Source organism: Colletotrichum orchidophilum (assembly GCF_001831195.1).
Source record: "Colletotrichum orchidophilum strain IMI 309357 chromosome Unknown Scaffold_36.1, whole genome shotgun sequence".
In the NCBI taxonomy this organism is placed as follows: Eukaryota; Fungi; Ascomycota; class Sordariomycetes; order Glomerellales; family Glomerellaceae; genus Colletotrichum; species Colletotrichum orchidophilum.
In genome coordinates, this window is record NW_019172992.1 from 210873 (window position 1) to 232691 (window position 21819).

Sequence of the window (21819 nt, forward strand, 5' to 3'; positions counted from 1 at the left end):
AGCCTCGCTTCGTTATCAAGCATACAGATTTCCTCAACTGTCACGGAATGAACCCTCTGTTAGCTACCTATAGTTCCTGGTACAGATCCATCGCCGTGTTGAGTATCTGGGCTGGTCATCAAGGTACACATAGTGATGACCCGAAGATTCCAGACTGAAGACTTGGGACCCCGGTACACCGAGCCGACTCCACTCGGCTCCGGGCCTTCCTGATCGGGACGCTGTGCTTACAGGATCCCAACTCAAAACTCTCAAAAGTGCACCGAATTCGTCACACCTTATCGCTTTTATCTCTTCACCAAGCGGAGATTCTTCTCATTCATCTCTCATCAATTGATCGCCGCATATCATCAATTGAGCATCGCCCGGCTCACAACTAAGCCGAGATGGTCTGGATTATGTCCTCGGCGGTCTCCGGACTCGCGCTTCTCACTGGTTTCACATCCGCCGTCGCAACGCAGGCGGACATTGAGTTACCCGAGTTCACCACTCTCTCTGTGCCTGAACACCCACATCACGCTATTCGCATCAAGGAGCAGAGTGATGAGATCTGCGACGCGGGTTCCAGGCAGTGGACTGGCTGGCTGGACACAGGTGGAAAGCACCTCTTCTTTTGTGAGTGAGAGCGTCAAGATCTAGAATGACAACGCGGCTCTAAACACTTGTCGGTAGGGTATTTTGAGAGTCTGAACGATCCCGAAAATGACCCTCTCAGTCTCTGGATGACTGGTGGACCAGGCGGCAGCGGCCTCGTTGGTGAGTGAAGCGCAACAAGCCACAGCCTATCAATCGCAATTAATCATGGGCCTAGGCCTCATGCTGGAACTGGGACCCTGCCTCATCAACGACAATGGCACGGGAACAGTCCACAACCCCTACGCCTGGAACGCCAACTCCTCCATGATCTTCGTTGACCAGCCCGCCGGCACGGGGCTGTCCTACTTTGACAAGGACGTGACTCCGCCCTCGACGTCCTACACTGCAGCCGAGGACATGAATATCTTCCTCCGCATCTTCTACCAGGCCTTCCCCGGTCTAGCCGCCGTTCCCTTCCACATCGTCGGCGAGAGCTACGGCGGGCACTACATTCCCGCCCTCGCCGCCGAGATCGTAGCCTACAACACGGGTTCCCCCCCGCCCGAGTTCAAGGTCCCGCTGGCGTCGGTGCTCATTGGCAACGGCTACGTCTCGCCCGCGGACACGACGTGGGGCTTCTACGACACCCTGTGCACCACCAAACCCGGCGTCCCCGAGCCGGTCTTCAACGAGACCATGTGCGGCCGGATCGCGGACGCGCTGCCGCGGTGTATGTACCTCCAGCAGGCGTGCTACGGGTTCCCAGATCCCATCATCTGCGGCGCCGCGGCGGAATTTTGTTTCAGCCACGTCGATCTGCTGTATTACCAGGACGTCAAGACTGGTGGGCGGAACCCGTTTGATATCACGCGGCCGTGCGAGACGGAGAAGATATGCTATGGCGCGGGCGACGGCATCGAGGGGTACATCAAGTCCGAGCGCGTGCTGGCCGCGCTCGAGGTCCCCGAGGCGGTGGGCAAGAACTTTAGTCTCATTTCGGAGAGCGTCAATGAGCGGTTCGCGCTGGCGGGCGACGAATTCCTCAGTACTGAGGGCGATGTCAAGTATATTCTCGAGTCGGGCATCGACGTGCTGGTGTACAATGGCGACTTGGACCTCGCGTGCAATACGGCGGGTAACGTGCGGTGGACGAATAAGCTATCGTGGGCCGGACAGGTCGAGTTCGTCTCCAGGGCGCCCGAGCCGTGGTTTGCGGTCAAGGGCGGGGAGAGGGTGCGCGCTGGATTGTGGAAGCAGGTTTCCAAGGTTACGAGGGGAGGCAAGGAGACTAGGTTCGCGTTTGTGACTGTCGAGGGGTCGGGGCACATGGTGCCGTTGGATCAGCCCGAGGTTGGGCTGCAGATGGTGAGGAATTGGTTGTCTGGAGATTTTGGGAAGGCTGTCAGGGGAGGCGTGGAGGTTCGGGTCAAGGGTGAGGAAGATGAGTTTGTGTCTTTGGATTTATAGCTTGCAGGATTGGGCAGTTTGTCGGAATGGCTTGGCTAAGGTTGTTTGGTCTCACTGAAAAGTAAGTTGGACGTTTGATTCTCTACGTAGCCTCTCAATTCCATGAGAATACAGCGAATAAGACAGCTAGATGACTGACGATGTTGTTCAATGATAGATAACAAGCATCAACCTTTCAGGAAAGCTATAGGGATGCATGTGAGAATGCCCTCAGTAAACATGGCCAATCATCGCGTTGATGTCGTCCTCCCAGGAGCCCGGATACACCAAACGGTCAAATCGGTGCAAGCGACCCATGGGGGATCAAGCTTCGACTAAAACCTTCTGCAAGATCGAATAAAGGTTCCGCCATGTGCCGTCAATGCTGTATGATTGGTCACAAGATCTCAAAGAGATTCAAAACATGTATAACCCACGCAGAGAGAAATTCATCATTGCATTGATATGATGGGTTGGAAGGTCTTTTCGCTCCAGAGAGATGGTCAGAGTAAGTACCTCAACTAATACCATTATGAAGACCTCTCTTTTCGATCCCTCATAGGTGACGCCCTCCCATCATCCAAAAATGAAGGTCAACGAGGGCCACACAGCTTCCGAGGTTGCTGTCGTGGCCGTGAAGGATTTTGGAAGGAGCGGAATCCTGGCTGACCTAAGCACCTAAGCAGCCTTAGCGTGATACAGTCTCCGCTTTTAATTACCCCTGGGATCCGCTTTCCACGAACTGTCGGTGCCAGGGGCGAAGAACTCAAAAATATCAGAGGAACGACCCGACGGAAGGCGTCAGACTGGGGGAGCAAGGAGGTTTCCCCTCCGCGATCTGCACCACTTCTTAGATATCTCATTGATTGTTCCCATCCGTTTGAACAAAGACTTCGCTTCCACCCAACATCGAAGACGGCAATCCGACATTCGCTCTATCACCATGCTGAATCCCACCGCCTTCATCTACGGGTATTCTCCCGGCGTCTTGCTAAAAGTCAGTTCAACAAGCCGATGCGGGTATGGCACGAGCCCCAAGCTGGCGGTCACGCTTGGGATGGCATCGACCGGTTGAGAACTTAAGATGAGACGACACGAGACGACACGAGACGGGAGCCCATCCGCAGCCTGTGGTCAATGGTCCGTGGACAGACAGCTATGTGCATGATGGATCATCGTGGCTGACCAACAAATCCAGATGCCCTCTTGTCGATACTCGCTGCCACCCACTGCAAGTGCAGCATACGAACTCCACCAGTAGATATTGACGGCGCGGGAAAGAATATCTGTCAACCAATATGTCCCCAAAGTCCCGGGATCAATCCGTTCGCGTCGCTGCATTGCGTTCAGCCCTGCGCAGTCGACGACTGTTACAGAGCACTCGAAGGGGATTACAAAACAGCAACCTTTGAAGCTGTCTCTCCAAGTTTCCCACCAGGACCGACGGATCCTCCCATCATGCCACGGCCAGAAACCGACCAAAAGAGGAAACGAGACCCAGAGACACCACCAACTTTGAGACGGCTTTTTGAACGGGCTTGTCTCGATTCCCGCTACCGCTTTCGCTTCTTCGAACCCTGGTCCATCCCTTTCGCTCCGCCCCCCCTCAGAACCCACCCTTTTGGACCTTGTCTTTCCAGTTACCAGCCCTCATTGGACTGGTCTCCTGCCTTCATCGTGTTCGCCCCCTGGTCCAGCATCAGTTCCCCGATATTTCTTCCGCTGGCTCTTCTTTCATTGCTGTCAGCTGGAAAACAAGGCCCCCAAAAGCTCCAGTAAAGGAAATGAAGCGAGGATTGGTTCAGATTTCTTGCATTCGGTCCCCGCTTCTGGCCTTCAGAACGATCGACCTTTCAAGTTCCTCCCCTCTTCCACATACAATTTCCCAGAGATTTCAACTCAAAAAAAAAAAAAAAAAGAGAAAAACTGCTGCCTAGCACCGCATGGGCGCCGCAAAATCCTCCCGAGTCAAACAAGACACACTGCGGCGGTGGCTTCGGCCTGCATCTCGGCGAGTTGCGGCAATCCACCCAGTTACGGCTCTGCACTGCTGCAGGAACTTTCAAAGACAGGCCAAACCGCGGTTGTGACCGCTTGTCTCTTCGATCCATCCGGCCTAGCTTCAACAACCCCGTCCCGTTTCTCGGGCCCGGCTCTGCCACCCAGTGTCTGCCTATAATCACCCCGGCCGGTCGTCCGCTATCCCCCAAGGCTGCCGTTTGCCATGGCGGCAACCGCGACCACGGCAGCGGTAACGGCATCTATCAGTACCAATACGCATCAGACTGTCGTTGTCACAAGCTTCCCTTTCAACCCCTTGACGACCCAGTTCGCACAGCCAACCCAGTGCGATGGCATCTACTATGGCGACGTCTACATGGTCGACCCCCAAGACGAATGTTTGCCCACAAGCCTCAATAAGCAGGAGACTGCTTACTTCTCCCCCGGCTATGTGTGCCCGCAGGGCTACATGACCGCCAAGGTCGACAACATTGGTGTCCACAGCATCACTACGGTCACTTGCTGCCCATATCGCAGCGATATCATCCTTTCCGCCGTCGACCCCGCCACTCTCGCCGGTCAATGGGCCAATCTTTTCTGCACGTGGATTGCCCCTGAGGCTACGCGCATCGACATCACTCACACTGACGACGGCCGCACCTGGACTGAACAGGCGCTTATGACCCCTCCTGGTGGTGTAAATGCTTACGGCGTACGCATGGTCTATCAGTCGTCCGATGTAGAATTTGCAAGCGCGACAGCGGCGAGCGGCACAGACTGGGACATTGTGAGGACGAATACAGGATTAATCACGGGGACCGCAGCCACAGCAAGAGCGACCGCATCCGGGTCATCCGAGCTGTCCACCGGCGCCGCCGTTGCGATCGCGGCTGTCGTGCCGGTCGTTTTCATCGGATTGGTGGCCGGCATCGCATTTTGGTGGTGGAGGAAACGACGAGCGGAAAGGTATAATCGCATGAACGGCAACGGCCCTCCGCAGGACTCGATCCCGAATCAGAGCTCGACGATGAATCAGACGAACCATGTTCATCAGGTGCCGAATATGCAGCAACAATACCAGCAGTACCAGCAGCAACAACAGCCGGCCATGCAGAACATGCAAGCCGTGCAGTCTCCTTCGTCGACGTATCAGTCCTCCTTGACGGCGGCTCACGTTCATCAACATCCACATACGCAGCAGTACAGGGGCTACAAGGGCTATGCAGGTTCCAAGCTGCCAAATCTTTCAGAAGGGGAATCGTCCGTGACGGGACAGAACGTGACGCCGACGTCCGAGCTTGCGGCTCCGGTACCATTAGAGTTGCCAAACAACCGCAACGACGATAGTCATGAATACCGGACCATAACCGCGAGAGGCCAGCATATCGACCACCAAAAGATGATGGGCATGGGCCCACTCAAATAGTAGCCGCTTTTTTGGCGAGGGGGAGTTATCTGTCATATTTCTAACATTGAAGAAGGCGTTGTGTCACTTTCTGGGGCAAAGGTGTGGCGTTTGGCGTAGGGCCTTATTTGGTCTATGAAAGACCCTGAGGACTCATGGACGAATTTCTGCTGCTATACACGTACATTTCAGAATTTGCTGGCTACTGTATACGTGTAACAATGACAATTCATACATAAAATCACCCTTGTACAGAGATCGAATTTCGCAACTCCCTCGACGTCTCCCCGGAAGAGCCTCTCTTGAGTCTCGACGAGCCGAGACACGTCTTAGACTGCGACCGCATCTCCGCATATCATTGGCGATCAACGGCCATGGTGCCGCTAGCACGTCTCGTCAGGTACCCAAAAAGTAAGACATGGCCGATAAACGCCTTGCTGGGCTGTCGAGGGGCGTGGCTGGATTCCTAAAAGCTTTATTTGGGATGACTGCCCCTCTACTTTGTCTAGTGCTTACAGGCTTCGCCTTGAGTGGGTGCTACAGCCTTGCCTGACGAAGTGCATGATGCCTTAGCCGGGACGCCGTCGTGGGGCTTTGCAACCCATCCCATTTCCAACGCGGCACAACCCCGCCACGAACCTTTGCCAATCAATTCACCGGTTCACTACCTTAGTTCACAGAGAAGCAAATATAGAGAGGACATTCCATTGTTCGCCCGGAATCGCCAATCGACGAAGAGTTGAAGAGTGGATGAGAAGCAGCTGAGGCCCGTCCCGTTCGATCGTCCGCCAGCGCGGGACTGAAGTTACCTTGTTCTGTCAATATCCGCAGGAAACCGCACAATTGGGAAAAGAAACGACCTCATCCCTTTATTTTCGAAATTTCCTGCTCACGCGCTAGAATTTAAAGGGCTCGCGACACCAATGAGCCAAGAATTTGACGGATGGACTGGCCGCAGCGGTCTTGTATCAGAAAGGGGAGGCGGTCGCGTCTCGTCCTTTTTGCTCTACCGCCCTCCCAGTCTAATATCTCTGCTTTACAATGGGAATCGCAGAATAGCACTATCAGCACCAGCATCGGCAGCAAAACTTTGTCAGCGCCAGCGACAGTGGCAGTAATGGTTCAGCTTCCCGAGGATCAAGGCACTTAACATTGGACAGATCACGGATGCAGACACGCCCGTCGGCTCAGCCCCTGGTCACCAGATCCCTGCCGAAGGATTCGCGAATGCACCTCACAGACTCCGCCCAGCGCCTGCGCGACGATGGGTATGTCGCTTGGCCCCAATTCAACGCCATTCACCTATTTCCCCCTTCTTCCTAGCGTCACATCCAAATTGATGACTTTTTCCTCCCTTCGAAAAGCGATGGTGTGCTGGTACCGTTTATCTCGTTGCCTGCGATGCCTGAGATGCTCGCCCCCCCCCTCCCCCTGCTGTCCCGCCCCGACCTGCCCGAATCACTCTCCGCTTCTCTTTTCACCGTCTCGCGCGATAGGACACCAACCATGGGGTTCATCGGCCGTGGTGTCAGATTGGCGCCGTCTGACTGGCCGGCGCGGACTAGACGGGGCGACCCGGAAGGGGGGGCGTGTGAGTGCAAATATGTGAGCTGGTAACTGAGCACGAAGGATTTCGTGAAAAGCGAGTGGTTCCCTTGTTCCCTGCTGATCGAGTCCCCGTTTTCCTTCTTTTCTTGTCATTTTGCCTACTGCTCACCGCAGCTACTTGCCAATTGTTACCTTTCAGTCGTTTGCAAATCGCCTCTTGATGTCAGGTTTCTCGATCCCGCAGTGTAGTAGTATCCACACGTAGTCATCCACCCCTTTCTCGTCTTACACGAGTAGTCGACGGCAGACTAAACCTCGATATCGACCTCTCGAGTCCAATCCCGCGTCGAAAAGCGGCATCTAAACGCCAGTTCTCACATTCGTTCACCACATACACCCTCGATTCAAAATGACATCAACAAAAACGACGTTCATCGCGTCAACATTTCCTGAAAACCCGCTCAAGACAGCCGACTTCTCCCCGCCCGCGTCCTCCTGCTCCGGCATCTACCTCACCAACAATGTATACGCCATCGATAACGACCCTTCATGCCTGCCCGACAAGTTTAACGGCGCCAGCACGGCCTTCTACTCCCCCGGGACCGTCTGTCCGACGGGCTACACCGCGCAACCGTACTGCTCGCGCAATGGCGGCGTGCGCTCCATCACGACCGTCACGTGCTGCCCCTTCCGCGGCGACATGACGCTGTCCTGCGTCCAGGACGACATGACCCTCGCAAATGTGTGGGAGACACAATTTTGCACGTGGATGGCTGGCCCCGCGACGGTCGTTGATATTACGCGGACAGACGACGGGGTTGTGGCTACCCAGGCTGTCACGATGAAGAACCGTGATGGTGTGAATGCGTGGGGTATTAGGATGGTGTATCAGGCGAGCGATCTTCTGCCCCAGACGACCTCGGCTGCGACGACAACGGTAACGGGGACGGGAACGGAGACTGCGGCGGCGCGGAGCGGAGTGACGGATGCGAGTGCGAGTGCAACCGGGACGGCGGCCGGGGCGGAGAACACCACCAGCAGCGCGAACACTGGTGGTCTGTCCACGGGCGGCATCGTCGCTGTGGCTGTCGTCGTGCCCGTCGTCGCGATAGCCGCGCTCGTAGGTCTATTTTTGTGGTGGAGACGGCGGAAGCACCGATATGCGGGCGTGAAGCCCGTCGAGACGCCGACGGCGCCTGAGATGGATGGGCAGTCGCCCATGGGAGCTCAGAGCGCGTACGCGTATCAGAGTCAGCAGTACGCACAACAGCAGCAGCAGAACGGGCAGGGCCCCCAGGCGTCGCCCGCGTCGGAGATGATTGGGACGGACGTTGCTGGGTATTACAACAATGATAAGGTTCTCATGAACCCCGGCGGCCAGCATGGAGGAGGGGGACACACGCAGTTCAAGGGGTGGACGCAGCCGCAGCAGCCTGCTGAGTTGGATGGCGGGGAGGGGCCTACGGAATTGCCTGCTGATAATCGGAGGTGACGTTAGTCGCGGGAGTTCGTAAGCTACCTAGGGTACTGAGAGGTTGAGATGATTTGCATGGAGGAGCGGGAATATCAAGTGTAATGGAGGGGAATTGTTATGAGATGGATATATCACTGTTGTGAGGGGTCATTTTTACACCAGCGTATGGGGCGTTTAAATGTCTGATTTTAGCGGGGGAGGCTTGTCATGAGGGCCACTGGGAGGTTTCGATGGCGATGTTGTGTTTGAGCACAGTAGACAAGAAGATATGCCTGCCCTGGGTAAAGGCGTAGAAACTAGAAAGTCTTGATGAGATGTGCATCACCGGGAAGCGATCCACGTAAGAAAGTGAGAAGCGGCTCAAGATCCGTCATAGGTAAGGTAGTTATAAGGGCATTTTTCAAGGAACACGAATACTAGGACACTAGGAGATATAATCGCGCAATGTACAAGACTGGACACCATGCCATATAATCGCGGGCATTCATTCAACCCGGGCCAAGCGCCGTGCCGCCGATGCCCGGTGAAGAGTCACACCGACCTCCACATCCTTCCTCTGGGCGGCCCGGCAACCTGTGGCCCCGGCGCAGAAGAATACCAAGTACCTACCTCACCGCCTGCAGTTTCTAGACACCTCACTGCGAATTACCCCGCCACCCCGCCATCCAAAGCTACAAAAAAATTCGTTCCTGCCTACCCAGAAAGAGTGCCCAGACTGCGCGCGCAATCCTGCTTATCAAGCACGCGGAACCTCGATTGACGATTAATAAAACGTCCTCCTGCTTCTACGCCTTCTTTCTGTTTTTGGGCAATAAATTACGGATCAGTACCCGGCGCTTCTTCCTACGTCATCACTATATATCTTTCGACGTAAAATTCGGAAGTCGGCGCATTACTTCAAGAGTGCAAAACCCTTGCGCAACACTTCCAACATCAAGACGACCATCACCGGCACCCAAAATGTCGGCCCCTCACGAAAAGACAACCGTCGATGACGGTCACGAGTCGGAGCCCGAGATGCTCGAGGCCGACGAGGTTGGCGAAGAGGTCAATGTCGACGACGAGGACATGCCCATGGACTCTGACGACGAAAACGAAGAAATCAACCTCCAAAACGACTCGGTCGCCTACTTTGACGCACACAAGGACTCCGTCTTCGCCATCGCCCAGCACCCCGTCCACCCGACCCTCATCGCTACCGGCGGCTCCGAGGGCGACGCCGACGACGCACCCGGCAAGGGCTACCTCATCTCCACCGCCACCGCCGCCTCCCGCCCCGTCCTCCCGGCCTCCTACTCGGGCGACACCTCCCAGCAACAGTCCACCGAGCTCCAGACCATCTACGCCATCGACGGCCACACGGACAGCATCAACGCCCTGGCCTTCACCCTCCCCAAGGGCGACTTTCTCGTCAGCGGCGGCATGGACGGCAAGCTCCGCGTCCACGCCCTGCGCGTAAACTCGGCCTCGGCGGAGGCCGCCAGCGTGCAAATCAAGTTCATCGCCGAGGCGCAGGAGGTCCCCGAGATCAACTGGATCGCGCCCTGCCCGAGCCCCAAATACCCAAACACCATTGCCATTGGCGCCAGCGACAACTCGGTCTGGGTGTACACCATCGACATCGCCGCGGGCGGCGGCAACCCGGCCAACGCACTGCAGCTCGTGCAGACGTACTGGCTCCACCAGGCCCCCGTCACCGCGGGCGCCTGGACGCCCGACGGCAACTTGCTCTGCACCGTCTCCGAGGACGCGAGCCTGTACGTGTGGGATGTCTGGGGCGAGGCGGCCGCCAGTGGCCTGGTGGAGAGCAACGGCCAGACGACGGTGAGCCTGACGGCCGAGGACCAGCGGTTCGCGGTCGAGGGCGGGCTGTACAGCGTCGCGGTGGACCCCAAGGGCGCGCTGGTGGCCGTCGGCGGCGCGGGCGGCGCGATCCGTATTGTGAGCTTGCCGAGGCTGGCGAGCAGCGCGCAGGCGGGTAAGGGGGCCAAGGGCAAGAGCAAGAGTGGCGCGGACGTTGCCGCGGGCGGGCAGATTCTCGCGGCGCTGCAGACGGCGTCGGATTCGATCGAGGCGCTTAGCTTCACGACGGCGGCGGGCGGGCCGGGGCAGATTTCGACGCTGCTGGCTGCGGGGTCCGTTGACGGGAGCGTGACGGTGTTTGATGCGGGGAGGAGGTTCGCCGTGCGGAGGAGCCTTGTGGGCGCGCACGAGGAGTTTAGTGTTGTCAAGGTGGAGTTTGTGAAGAATAGCTGGCTGCTGACGACCTGTGGTATGGACGGGGTGGTGAGAAGGTGGGATTTGAGGGCGCAGGACGGCGGGCTTGTCAAGGAGTGGAGGGGACATCGGGGTGATGGTGAGGGCGGTGGTGTTTTGGGGTTCGTGCAGGGGGAGACTGGGGAGAGGGTTGTTACTGCTGGTGATGATGGTGTTGTCTTGGTCTTTGAGGCTTGAGACCTGGAGGGAAGGGAGGATTTTGCCTTTGCTTTGCGCCGTTTGATTTTGGGCATGATGATGAGCATGGGAGGAGGGAAATAGATAAAAAAGGGGGGATCTCATACGCTTTGCCTCTACGATGAGGTTGCGGCTGGTATGATTTGATATGGACTATGGAGTATTCCAGGTTCCTCATGAATTGGAGTTTCACTTTACTGATATATGACCATGAACTGTCTTGATGCGTTTTGCTTGACGCCTGCCGCGTCGGGACCATTGACAGTGGTTTGTCTGTGGTCGATCTGGAAGCCTGGGAAAGGCTTGCGGGAGTTGACAGTGTGAGACATTGGAAGAATCTTGAAGTTCGTCCGAAGCTCTGTCGAGCTAACGGATAATGACATTTCTGTACGTAGTCTTCATTCAATTGTGGATCGTCCCAAAATCGATGCCCGCTTCGCCGTACACCAACCTCACTTCAACGCCATCCACTTGGATACCTTTCAATCAACACGCAAAACACTACGGGACGGGGGAAACATTTTTTTCCCGTCTGAATTCGATGGGCGATCGACACGTCGTCGGCATGGAGTCCCTGGGAAAGGACATGGTCCTCGCTCTCGCTCTTGTGGCACTCGGTTTATTGGGGTTTCCACGAATCTGCTATCTATTGGCGTGGCCCTGGCTACCGTGAGAATTGATCGTTTCTTGTAAGCAAGTCTGTTGCCAACACTAATGTTCTGGTGTTTGAAGAAGCTCCTCGCATCTTTGGCTGACGGATGTTGTTGTAGTGTATGCCATACTGGGCGTATTCCCCTTTCCCAACGGAATCGCGGCGCCCGTTACCCGACCCTTGATATTGGAGTTATTGGGGAAGTCATGGACAGGGGAGGGACCATGTGTAGGCTTGACAGGCTTTTGCCTGGTGACATGGAAGGCGGTATTTCTTCTTCCATAACTTTAGTATTTCACTTTGGCATGTCATGAAGAAACAATGTGGATGGCATTTTCATCGACCCAAACCAGGCGGAAGCGACGAACATTGAGTAACTCGTGTCTCATTAGTCTACCTCATGGTAGGCACCATCCGATGACATCATTCTCGTGAGATGTACACCATAGGTCGACAGCTGATTATCTTGCTCTTTGTGTACCAATCTCCATCCCTCGTAACTAGTGGTGGCCTTTAGTTGGACCTGCCACCCTGACCGGCACTGTCGCCCTTGGCGAGACCCTGGCTCGAACCTCCGCTGGCGGACAGGCCCTCGATGGCGAGACCCTTTTCGACCTCGGGGAGGGGTGCGGTCTTGTCGGCGCGGTCGACGTGGGGGTCCTGGGAAAAAGGAGTTGGTCAGCGTGGTGTACATTTGGGTAGATGATTGGCATATCGGAGATATCCTGACGTACCTTGATCTCGCCGACACCGTGGACAATGTCATGGGTTGCCTCGCCGGCGTTGTCAGAAGCTCCAGATCCGTCGCGAGGCATGATGATGGTGTTGTTTGTGTAATAAATTATTAACAAAATTAATCGATTGTTGTTGTGGACAAGGTTTGGGCGGCGTCAACTGTATGTGATATCGGGACTAGAATTGTTAAATTGAATTGATGAGAAAGGAAACACTTGACGGGGGCGGCTGAAGGAGCTCTTTTAAGATACGTGAGCTTAGCTCGAAAAGGGGAGCTCTGAGCTCGAATTGACGTCATGTGAGAGTGTCCCTTGCCGCAAAGCTCCTCAGAGTTGAGGGGATGAGGCTCAACTCGAGTTCGAGGCGTCAGTGTTCTCGCCTAACGTCATGGCGTGGGGTAAGCATGTCTACCACCCACGCTAAGTTATCTAAAGTAAAGTATATCGCAGATCCGTCCGATTCACTTCCCGCTCCCTGTCCCCCAAACCCCCAAACATGATCGGAGTAGTCACTCCGCATCACGTGCTGCTTCCACCACGTCTGTCATGTTTTCTATCAAATGTTGCGCGTATTGAGTAGACTTGGAATACCTACTGTAGGCTGGCGGCCTTATCGAGGCACTTGGATTTGAGCTTGGGGAACCGATTCCTGACTGATGATGGTGAAGCAAGCTAACTTCAGGGTAGTTAGTTGCATCCCGCTCCATTTTTGTACTAGCGGCCGCCCCCAACGTCTTACAAGCGAATTGGGTTCCGGATCCTACCACTTTATATCATCCTCCTTTCTTTTTTTTTCTCCTAGTTTATTTTCCCCCGTTTATCCCGTCCACAACCCTTGACCTCAAGACCTGGAAATCTTGGTCCTGATACTTTTCCTAAGCCTCACACTACTTCCGCTCCTTTCAGTAATGTCCCAGGCCGTCCCAGGCCGTCCGTTAGACGAGCACTAGCAAACGACGGCACAGAAATGAACCATCTTCTCAAGCCAACTGCACTACGCCTCGTCATGACAAAAGATCCAATTTGTCTGTTGTACGATGTTACAGTCTCAATGGGGCCCAGAAAAGACTGCAAAGAGCCCTGAATTATCCGTATATACTTATATATCAAAGGTACGCCACACAATGCCAAGACAAGTCATGAAGCGAGCGGCTTTTGACCGTGCATAATTGCTCATAGTGCCGGCTAGGGATGGGATCTTTCATGCAGTGCAACGTTCGTTGACACTGCCCCTGTGCGGGCCGAAGAGTTTTAGCGAAAACGAAGGCGCAGATACTTTGAGCCCCATTTTGTTTATTCCACATGGCCCCATCCCGAGTCTCCCGAGTCACGACACCCGAGTCACGACACTCAAGAATGTTTTGCGCCATGGCCAAATGCTACTCAGCAGCTCAGGAACTCAAATACTGCCGCCCTTCCAAGGGCCTCATGAGTCAAGCTACATTTCGACGACGCCGTGAGGCCCACCAACAAACAGAGCAGGATGATTCTTCACATCAACACCGGCAATGTCACTGAACGCTGCTCTGGCACCCTTGACCCTTGAAACGTTGAAAAATGATGGCAATTATTATTTCTATTCTAGCGAAGAAGCTTAGCTGCTTCCGCTGGTGGCAATAAGCTGCGACAGACCCAAGACCTGGGCGGTAGTAATCACATCCGCAGAGGTGCTCCATCCCTCGTTGAAGGGCAGACGCTCCTCCTCAAAGACGACCTTCAACCACTCGAGCGGCGCGGCAGGCTCGGTGTAGCTCTGTCCAATGGTGCCGAGGATGACGGCGGACTCGCCCAGGGACACGGTGACCTGGCTCGTGGCCAGGTTGAAGGACGGGTTGGTGGCCTTGGCGGTAGCGATGCGCTTGCTGCGCGCGGTAGCCATGGTCGCGACGCCGACCTTGTTGTCCGTCGCCGCGGAGCCGGCCTCGAGGTATCCCCTCGTCTCGGCCCAGACCGTCTCGTTGAACGTCTTTGCGTCGCCCGTGACGGCATAGTCGGCGCGGGACAGGCTGCCGTCGTGCTCGATGACGTTGTGCTTGGCAATGTCGTCGAGGTTGAAGGTGTTTGGGTTGCCGGTGGTGGAGGTCGCGAAGGCGGGCGTGCCGAGGGTGCGGACGAGGGACTCGTTGAAGTGCAGGGCGGAGCCGAGGCCGGCGATGAGGTCCTGCATGGAGATGGCCTTGCCGTCGCGGGCGAGGTAGCCGTGGTTGGCGAGGGAGTTTAGCATTGGGCAGGGGCCGCGGACGGCGCCGGCGGCGACGTCGGGGGCCAGCCAGGGGTGAGCTGCGGGAGCGGCGTCGCGGGGGACGGCGCCGGCAATGACGGAGGAGGACATGGCGCAGGCTGCGGCGAGGACTGCTGAGGCGCGCATTTTGATGAATCTTTGGGGGATCTTTCTGGGAGTGGATCTCAAAACAAAGGGTGTGGGAACTTGGGGATCTCGAGCTCCTGGAAAGACAGTGATGATGGTCTTACAGTTTGCCTTTGGTGTAAGTTGTAAACCAAGGAGCGAGCTGAGGATGAATGAGTAGCTGAAGGATACTGAGACAAAGTTCACGAACAAGAGGAACGTTGACGAAGTTGCTTTATATACTAGTTCAAATCTGGGGTCTATAAACAGATACAAGACGCATAGGACTGGGCCATCCGAGTTTAGAATGGAGATTCTCCTTCAAGTTGTCAACCCCGAGCGGCGGCTCCGGCAAAGCGGCGAATCCGACAAAGTCCACACCTTCCATGGTACCTATCGAATTACCCATTTTTCTTCCCCTTCTACAGAGGGGCCTTTCAAAAGATCTTGCCCACAATGCCAGGACAGATGATGGCATAAAGTGGAGTACATCAGCCTCAGGACTTTAAGATACATCCTTATTAGAGGGCTTCAACACTTCAGGGGTCCAACAGCACGATTCAAGGCTTGATTCAGGCGAGAGAAAGCGTTCGCATGACATGAGACTGTACTCACTTGTACTGATACTGTTAGCTGGGTGACGATACGACCGTCTCGGCATCGCGTGCAAGATCTTTTGAAAGGCTCCTCTGTAAGGATAGAAGGAGCCAAAATGGAGCGGAACGGGAGCCGGACCTCGGCAGCGTAAGGAAGAACCCTGGCCGCATTCTATGATCTATCATTACAATGGGCTGGTTGTACGTTCATCCCTTGTCCGCGTGCTGCGGTGATGAGCCCACTGGGGAGACTGGGACAGTTTGCTTACCTTTTTATGATGCGCCATTGGATGGGGACTTGGGTGAGCCGAGGTGCGCCCCTTTTAACCATTCTAATTGAGTTTTGAAAAGAACACAAAATACGACTTTGACGTGCTTGGCGGGGACGATTGTGGGTGGTCGTGTCGGGATGGCCCAGGATTCGTAATATGGAGAGGTCCGGAAGAGGAGAATTAGAATGCAGGGTCTTTGTGCAAGGTGGTGCGGGAGACGCACAGCATGGGATTGAGGTTATTGGCGGAAGGGCTCATAGCTGGCAAGCCTGTGTCAGATTTCAACCAATAAGCGCCTTGTTGGCTAAGTGGTATAGCGTCTCACTAGTAATAGTGACATGAGAAGATCGGCGGTTCGATTCCGCCACGAGGCAATAATTGTAATAGCTTCACTTTTGCACTCTTTCTTTTTTCTCTGTATGATTGATATACGTTCAATGCAAGATGTACATGTAATGCCGTTGTCTATCCGTGCCTGATCCTCTATCCCATGCTGATGCAAATGTCTGCCCTCATTTCATGGCACCGCAGCTTCCGCAGCCTCCCTCACCTCCACATCCACCACCGCACCCGCCCCCACACCCGGCATCATCCTGGCAGGCAGCGGGAAGATACTCCTCGCCAAATTCCTCCCTCCACAAAGCCCTCATATCCGTCGACAGCACCGCCAAGCTCTCGTCGGGAATCTCGTCGTCATGGTCGACCAGCTTCCCCGTCGTCCGCTTGGAGTAGGCGAGGTACCGCGCGGGCGACAGCTGGTGCGTGTGCCAGACGAGGTCGATGTCGAGCGTCGGCACCATGACGGTGCCCGGGTGGGCGGCGATGAGGTGGAAGAACTGCGCGTAGCGGGACTGTGCCGCCGCGAGGGTCGATGTTAGTGCCGGGACTGGGCTGCGGAGCCAGGCGTGGGCGGACATTTTGAGGGAGAAGGAGAATTGGCGGTTGATTGCTGCTGCAAGGGGGTAGGTGAAGAGAGGGGTGCCTGTCGAAGAGGCGTGGGTGAAGATGCCGGTGTGTGCGGGTGATGAGAGGAGGGAGGGAAGGTCGATTGAGGCGAGGAGGTTCTCGAGGTTTGATGATCTCGACTGCAGTTGGGGTTAGCACACAGTGAACACACCTGAAGAGAATCCCACTGTTTCTTTGACGAGGAACCATGAATTCTTCAGAGGTTGTAAAAGGGCACTCACAGTCTCAGACCAGTTGATCCCATCCAGGCCCAGCGGACCACCGAGCTCGATGAACCGGGCGTACGCCTTGGGGTGCAGCATCAACGCGTGCCAGGCCATGAGCACATCGACGGCCGGCATCTGCCCCGGCCTCTGGGCGCCGGCGCTCCATTGCTCGAAGCGGGCGACTGCGCGGTTGCAGTACAGGTCCCACACGCGCTCGGGGCCCTGGCCCACGTCGGCGGCGAGGAGGTGGACTGCGTCGCGGAGGGTGACAAAGGTCTCGAGGAGCTCGAGGTGGGCGGCGCAGTCTACGGTGGAGGGCAGGGGTTGGGATGAGTTGGGTTGTGTTGTTGCGAGGAGGTTGAGCTTTGATTGTTGGTGGTGCTCGACCGAGGGGGTTCTGGCATGATTGTGAGTTTGGAGTCTTTCTTCATCTCGCCTGAGAGATCTCGTCTGAGAGAGTGTGTGTGCGGGTGAGGGTGTACGAACTGGTCAGGGAGAATGGCCGGCATTTTGGCGATAGGCGCAGGATCCGGTCCTGTGCTGATTAAAGTGGTGTTTTCTTGGGGGTATCTTGGGTCCTGAAATGAACGCTTTCTCAACTGACTCGGGAATATGACTCGGGATTATGAGTAAATCACAAGAAACGAGTACAATGGAGATGAAGATGAAGCCTTCAGCTGTGCCTCTTCGAGGGAAATGCCACGCCTCTTATCAGGACGACAGACGAGCAGGGGGCAAGCTTTATCTCGCTGCATCGTCGCACATGACAAGCAACAGCCCTGGTGACCAACTGCCACCGAGACCGTCGCCGAGTCCCAAAACGGCATAGAGGTGAGCAGGTTTCAGGACGCCAGCGCAAGCCGGATCGCTGTGCCATCTTGTGCCATCTCGGAGGGGCGCGACGTGATTGGCGAGGTACGGTCCAGCGGGTACAGGTGCAACGGGGACGGGCGACTCAGGCGGCTGGGCTGGGCTGGGCCGCCGGGAACGCGGGGTGGTCACGGTCACGGTTATGGTGGGGAAAAGGGAAACCTGCGCATGTCCACCAGCGAGACGGGGGGTTGTTTATGTTGTTGCGGTAAAGTCGGTGACTCGGCCCCGCTAATGTTATCGGGGAACGGCCCCAACCTGCTGGAAGAGTGCCGACCTGTTGGAGAGAGACTCAGTGAGATCCTTGGGCTCGGTCTGGCTTCTCTTAGCGGCGTTTTTATTCAGGCGGGGTGGGTGTGAGGGGCTGAGGCTTCAATGACCGATTTGGGCAAGTGGCCGGATTTCACTCGTGATTCTTCAGCTTCATTCTCTCTTGCGTGGTTCATCTCATTTTGAGTGGGACTATGAGAGACTGATGTAACCAACTCATCTCAGAGCCTGTCGAGCATTATAGACATGCCTCCCTCTTGTTCGTTCCTAGCAACTCAGGTGACCAGACTTCATCGAGCAGGGTTCTTTTCAATGAGTCGCCCGTATCCCCATTGGGACACGCACCACTGCTGGTTGGTTTCACAGGCAAACACTCCGTAATGAAAGCCTATGTTTTGATGAGCAAAATCATCGATGAGAGAGGGCCACAGCCTGGCTCCTACACCCTCGCATTCAAACTTACGGACAACACTCTTCCAAAAGGCCTCATTGATAAGCTTCTTTCTCCTTCTGCCTTCTCCCAAATCAGGCAAGTAGTAAGTGGTAAGCTACTGAGGGGGCCTGTCAGCTCAAGACTAAGCAGGCAGGCTCCGGCTCCCTGCATCTTGTTGCATATTTTACAGACCAAAAGTCATTGGGGGGCCACGTGGGGGCCAAGTTATTCGACCACGCAAAGTGAGAACCCAGGCAAATGAGGGTCGCGATCCTGTCACCACCTTCGCCAAACGCACAACGCCGACCCAATTACATGGAGTTTTTTGCTGCCCGCGTTGCTGACAACTGTCTGATTCGATCGTCGGCGAGACCGGCCGAAACTGGCATTCCGAAGCTAGAAGGCACTGATTCTGTATTGTAACCTCCCATCCTTTTCCCCATACTGCTTGCTGTTTGCCCGGCGAGCTCTGGATCTTACAGTTTGTGCCATGCTGTGTCTCGTCAATGTCTGCTTATGGACCATGGTCCGAAGTGAAGCTACCCATTCCTGCACGTCTTCATGTAGATCCAACCAACCCCGTTGGAGATGGACGCCTCATGCTTCCCTTTTCGGTATTCTCTCGGAACTTGTTGGTACCAACCGGACATGGGGGGGGGGGCTCAATATCTCTTACTGCAGCGTGCGGCGTAAACGAAGCGAAGCCCAACCCCCAGTCTTCCCCCTTCTTCGCGGTGTCCTGCAAATACCCGTCCATGCCCACTCGCTCGGCTGGCCGCATTTCTGGCCTCTCTTCGTCATATCTTTCTTCGGTGCGTTGAGTCACTGCCATCATGAGAGTTCCGTGGCTTGCGCTGCTTTTCGCAGCGGGTCTGGAGCCTGTCTTTGGTGTCGTGGATGTGAGACAGGCCGTGAGCAGCGCCTCGGAGAGCCTCCTCTCCTCTGCCACTACTTCTTCCGTCTTCTCCGCTCCGACTTCCATCCCGGCGCCGACTATAAATAGTAGCGTATACGACCTTTCGCAGCATTATTGCCGAATTTGGAGGCATGCTAGTGAGTCGAACCCCCCCTCCCCTGGTTTTACCATCTTGGATCAAATCTAAGCTGGCCGCAGGTGTGTTGGCCGATGGGAAGATTTACATAGATGGCGGCAACACGTACGTGCCGAAGAGCGGAACGACGTTTTACAACACAGAACCCGGGGCTTATGATGCGGGAATGCGTAAGTGGTGCTTTTCGCCGTATCACGTTATGCCCTTGGGGCTTCTAACGCTATCCCAGATAACCAGCTCTTGGTCCTGGACCTCTCGGAAAACTTTACCAACCAGCAAACCGGTCCGTATACGTCCATCTTCAAGAGTCCCGACGTCCCCAACGGTCTCATCGAACACGCGCTGTGGTACTCCAAAGCCACCCGCAAGGTCTATCAGCTCGGCGGGTGGTTCTCTTTCAACAGCATCGAAAACCCGGCGTACATTGCCGATAAGGACCTTCCGGAACCGGCTATATGGGAGTTCGACGTCGACGGCGGGGGGTGGTCCAAGTCGGATGACTTTAGCGTCTCAAATAATGGCGAGATCGTGGACAGGCCAGGAGCCGCGGCCTTTTGCGACGCGTCCACCTTGAATAGGAGTTACATCTTTGAGGGTTACGTGCAGAAAAGATCCAGTCCTGAGAATGCCGCGTATGCATCTTCATCCGACTTTCGGTGTAAGTCTGCGTTTTCCCTCCTACCGTAGTCAATGGTAACAGGTTGGGACCTAACATCTACAAGTCCTCGAAGGCATGCTCGAGCTTGATACCGCGGAGCGCTCGCAGCCGAAGCTCACCAATATATCCGTCCCGACCTACGTCGGCCCGCGCATGAATGGCGCCATGGTCCACATCCCCGTCGGTGAAAAGGGCATCATCGTCAACATTGGCGGCCAAACCACGCGCGACCCGACCCCTTACGGTGTCCAAATCAAGAGTGCCAATGCAGGAAACGTCAACGTAAGTACCCTCCATTACCTCCAACCCCCTGACCAATCCTCCCCTTTTCTTCCCCCGCATAGACTAACCCGACAAAACAGACAAACCTCTCCTTCGTCGACATTTACGACATTGAAACTGGCTTCTGGTTCCGCCAAGAAACGTTTGGCCTCCCCGACATCCCCACCGGCCGCTCCGACATCTGCGCCGTCCTCGTCCCCGCCACGGACGCCTCCTCCTGGAACATTTACATGATCGCCGGCGTCGAAAACTACGCAACCTACATCACATCAGAGGAGATCTGGGTCCTCACCCTACCGACCTTTACCTGGATCCTCGTGCACACCCGCGCCGACGGCATGTACGGCCACACCTGCCACGCCGCGGGCGAGAACCTCTTAATCGTCGGCGGCATGCAGACGAAAAACGACGGCAGCGGCGGCAACGTCAATACCTGCGCCGATCACATGCCCGTCGAGATCTTTTCGCTCGCGAGCCAGAATTACACGGGTCGGTTCGATACCCAGGCTGCCAAGAGGCTCGCGCCCGTGCCGTCGCAGGTTGTCGCTGCTGTGGGCGGGACCGCGTCGGGCGGTGCCAGTCAGAGGGCGCCGAGGGCGTGGAGCGATGTGTATTTGCAGTACATCTTTGACCCCTCGCTCCGGCGGCCGGCGTATACGCCCGAGTATACCCTCGTCGTGGAGCCCAGCAGCACCACGACGCCGTCGTCATCGCCGGCTCCGTCGACGGCTCCATCGGACTCGGATGGCCCGTCAAAGGGGGCCATCGCAGGAGGTGTAGTAGGCGGCGTCGTCGGTGTCATTGCCCTGCTGGGACTCGGGGCCTTTTTCATCCTCCGGCGCAGGAAGAAGAGAAGGAGGGCGGACGAGGCGGCGGCCATACAGGCATCGCGACAGAGCGCCATGTCGGAGTTGCCCGGGTACACGCCCTACTCCTCACCCGAACCAAAGCCGGGCCTCCACGACTCTCACTCGCCGACGTCGCCCGGTCACACTCACGCCCACAACGTGCACGCCCACGCTGCGGAGCTCGAGGTCCCGAACAGCGCGAGCGAGATGCCCAGTAGTCCGCGGTACGGAGGCTCGTCGGTGGAGATGGGGAGCGACGTCACGGCGAGCCCGAGGGTCCCCGGCGATGTGAGCCCTACGCTTGGGGAGGAGGGATACGGGTACCATGAAGGACGACAGGGGGTCAATCACTCTGGACGGTGATATGCTCGAGGGGTCTGGGTGCATGGTTGAAGTTTGTGGGATATGGTGGATATTCTCGGGGTGGAGGACGACCGAAGTAACATTATCATTTGGGAACTAGTCGAGTTTTCTTGGAAAAAGGCGATGCTACTTTACTATCAAGTGCCATAATTTCTGTCACTCCTGAAAACTTCCGAAAATGCTAAGCTTGAAAGGAAAATCTGCCTCGACTGGCTGAAACTCCGAGCCCTCTAATAACTCTCGGGACACACGCCAGCGACACCTCCGGATATTTTTTCCCGCTCAGCATCATATCAACCTTTGAGGCTTTCGTAGCCGTTTCCCGTCACCGTCTATTTGCCATAACGTCTCTAAGAAACCTGCCCT

The 21819-nt window shown here is 55.9% G+C and overlaps 8 protein-coding genes across 8 annotated transcripts, besides 1 other annotated feature; 5 read left to right on the forward strand and 3 right to left on the reverse strand.

Moving 5' to 3' along the window:
- Positions 1-386: 386 nt before the first annotated feature.
- On the forward strand, positions 387-2043 carry CORC01_05254 (serine carboxypeptidase; the record flags this gene model as incomplete). Its single annotated transcript, XM_022616898.1, has 3 exons — positions 387-615; positions 673-756; positions 812-2043. The coding sequence occupies 3 exons, from the start codon at positions 387-389 to the stop codon at positions 2041-2043; spliced, it is 1545 nt and encodes a 514-aa protein (XP_022476603.1).
- A 2203-nt stretch (positions 2044-4246) lies between these two features.
- Positions 4247-5449, forward strand: CORC01_05255 (uncharacterized protein; the record flags this gene model as incomplete). Its single annotated transcript, XM_022616899.1, has 1 exon — positions 4247-5449. One exon carries the CDS (start codon positions 4247-4249, stop codon positions 5447-5449), a length of 1203 nt encoding a protein of 400 aa, XP_022476604.1.
- A 1936-nt stretch (positions 5450-7385) lies between these two features.
- Positions 7386-8468, forward strand: CORC01_05256 (uncharacterized protein; the record flags this gene model as incomplete). Its single annotated transcript, XM_022616900.1, has 1 exon — positions 7386-8468. One exon carries the CDS (start codon positions 7386-7388, stop codon positions 8466-8468), a length of 1083 nt encoding a protein of 360 aa, XP_022476605.1.
- Positions 8469-9410: 942 nt separating this feature from the next.
- CORC01_05257 (ribosome biogenesis protein Sqt1) lies at positions 9411-10904 on the forward strand (the record flags this gene model as incomplete). The annotated part of the gene is made up of 1 exon (XM_022616901.1): positions 9411-10904. The coding sequence occupies one exon, from the start codon at positions 9411-9413 to the stop codon at positions 10902-10904; it is 1494 nt and encodes a 497-aa protein (XP_022476606.1).
- A 1165-nt stretch (positions 10905-12069) lies between these two features.
- Positions 12070-12371, reverse strand: CORC01_05258 (uncharacterized protein; the record flags this gene model as incomplete). Its single annotated transcript, XM_022616902.1, has 2 exons — positions 12070-12216; positions 12291-12371. 2 exons carry the CDS (start codon positions 12369-12371, stop codon positions 12070-12072), a joined length of 228 nt encoding a protein of 75 aa, XP_022476607.1.
- Positions 12372-13884: 1513 nt separating this feature from the next.
- On the reverse strand, positions 13885-14658 carry CORC01_05259 (uncharacterized protein; the record flags this gene model as incomplete). Its single annotated transcript, XM_022616903.1, has 1 exon — positions 13885-14658. The coding sequence occupies one exon, from the start codon at positions 14656-14658 to the stop codon at positions 13885-13887; it is 774 nt and encodes a 257-aa protein (XP_022476608.1).
- A 1359-nt stretch (positions 14659-16017) lies between these two features.
- On the reverse strand, positions 16018-17186 carry CORC01_05260 (uncharacterized protein; the record flags this gene model as incomplete). Its single annotated transcript, XM_022616904.1, has 3 exons — positions 16018-16590; positions 16693-17074; positions 17164-17186. 3 exons carry the CDS (start codon positions 17184-17186, stop codon positions 16018-16020), a joined length of 978 nt encoding a protein of 325 aa, XP_022476609.1.
- Positions 17187-17440: 254 nt separating this feature from the next.
- Positions 17441-17506: a sequence feature (Short protein (CORC01_05261, OHE99461.1) was converted to a misc_feature.).
- A 1577-nt stretch (positions 17507-19083) lies between these two features.
- Positions 19084-21453, forward strand: CORC01_05262 (uncharacterized protein; the record flags this gene model as incomplete). The annotated part of the gene is made up of 5 exons (XM_022616905.1): positions 19084-19303; positions 19365-19472; positions 19532-19960; positions 20025-20242; positions 20323-21453. The coding sequence occupies 5 exons, from the start codon at positions 19084-19086 to the stop codon at positions 21451-21453; spliced, it is 2106 nt and encodes a 701-aa protein (XP_022476610.1).
- Positions 21454-21819: the final 366 nt, after the last annotated feature.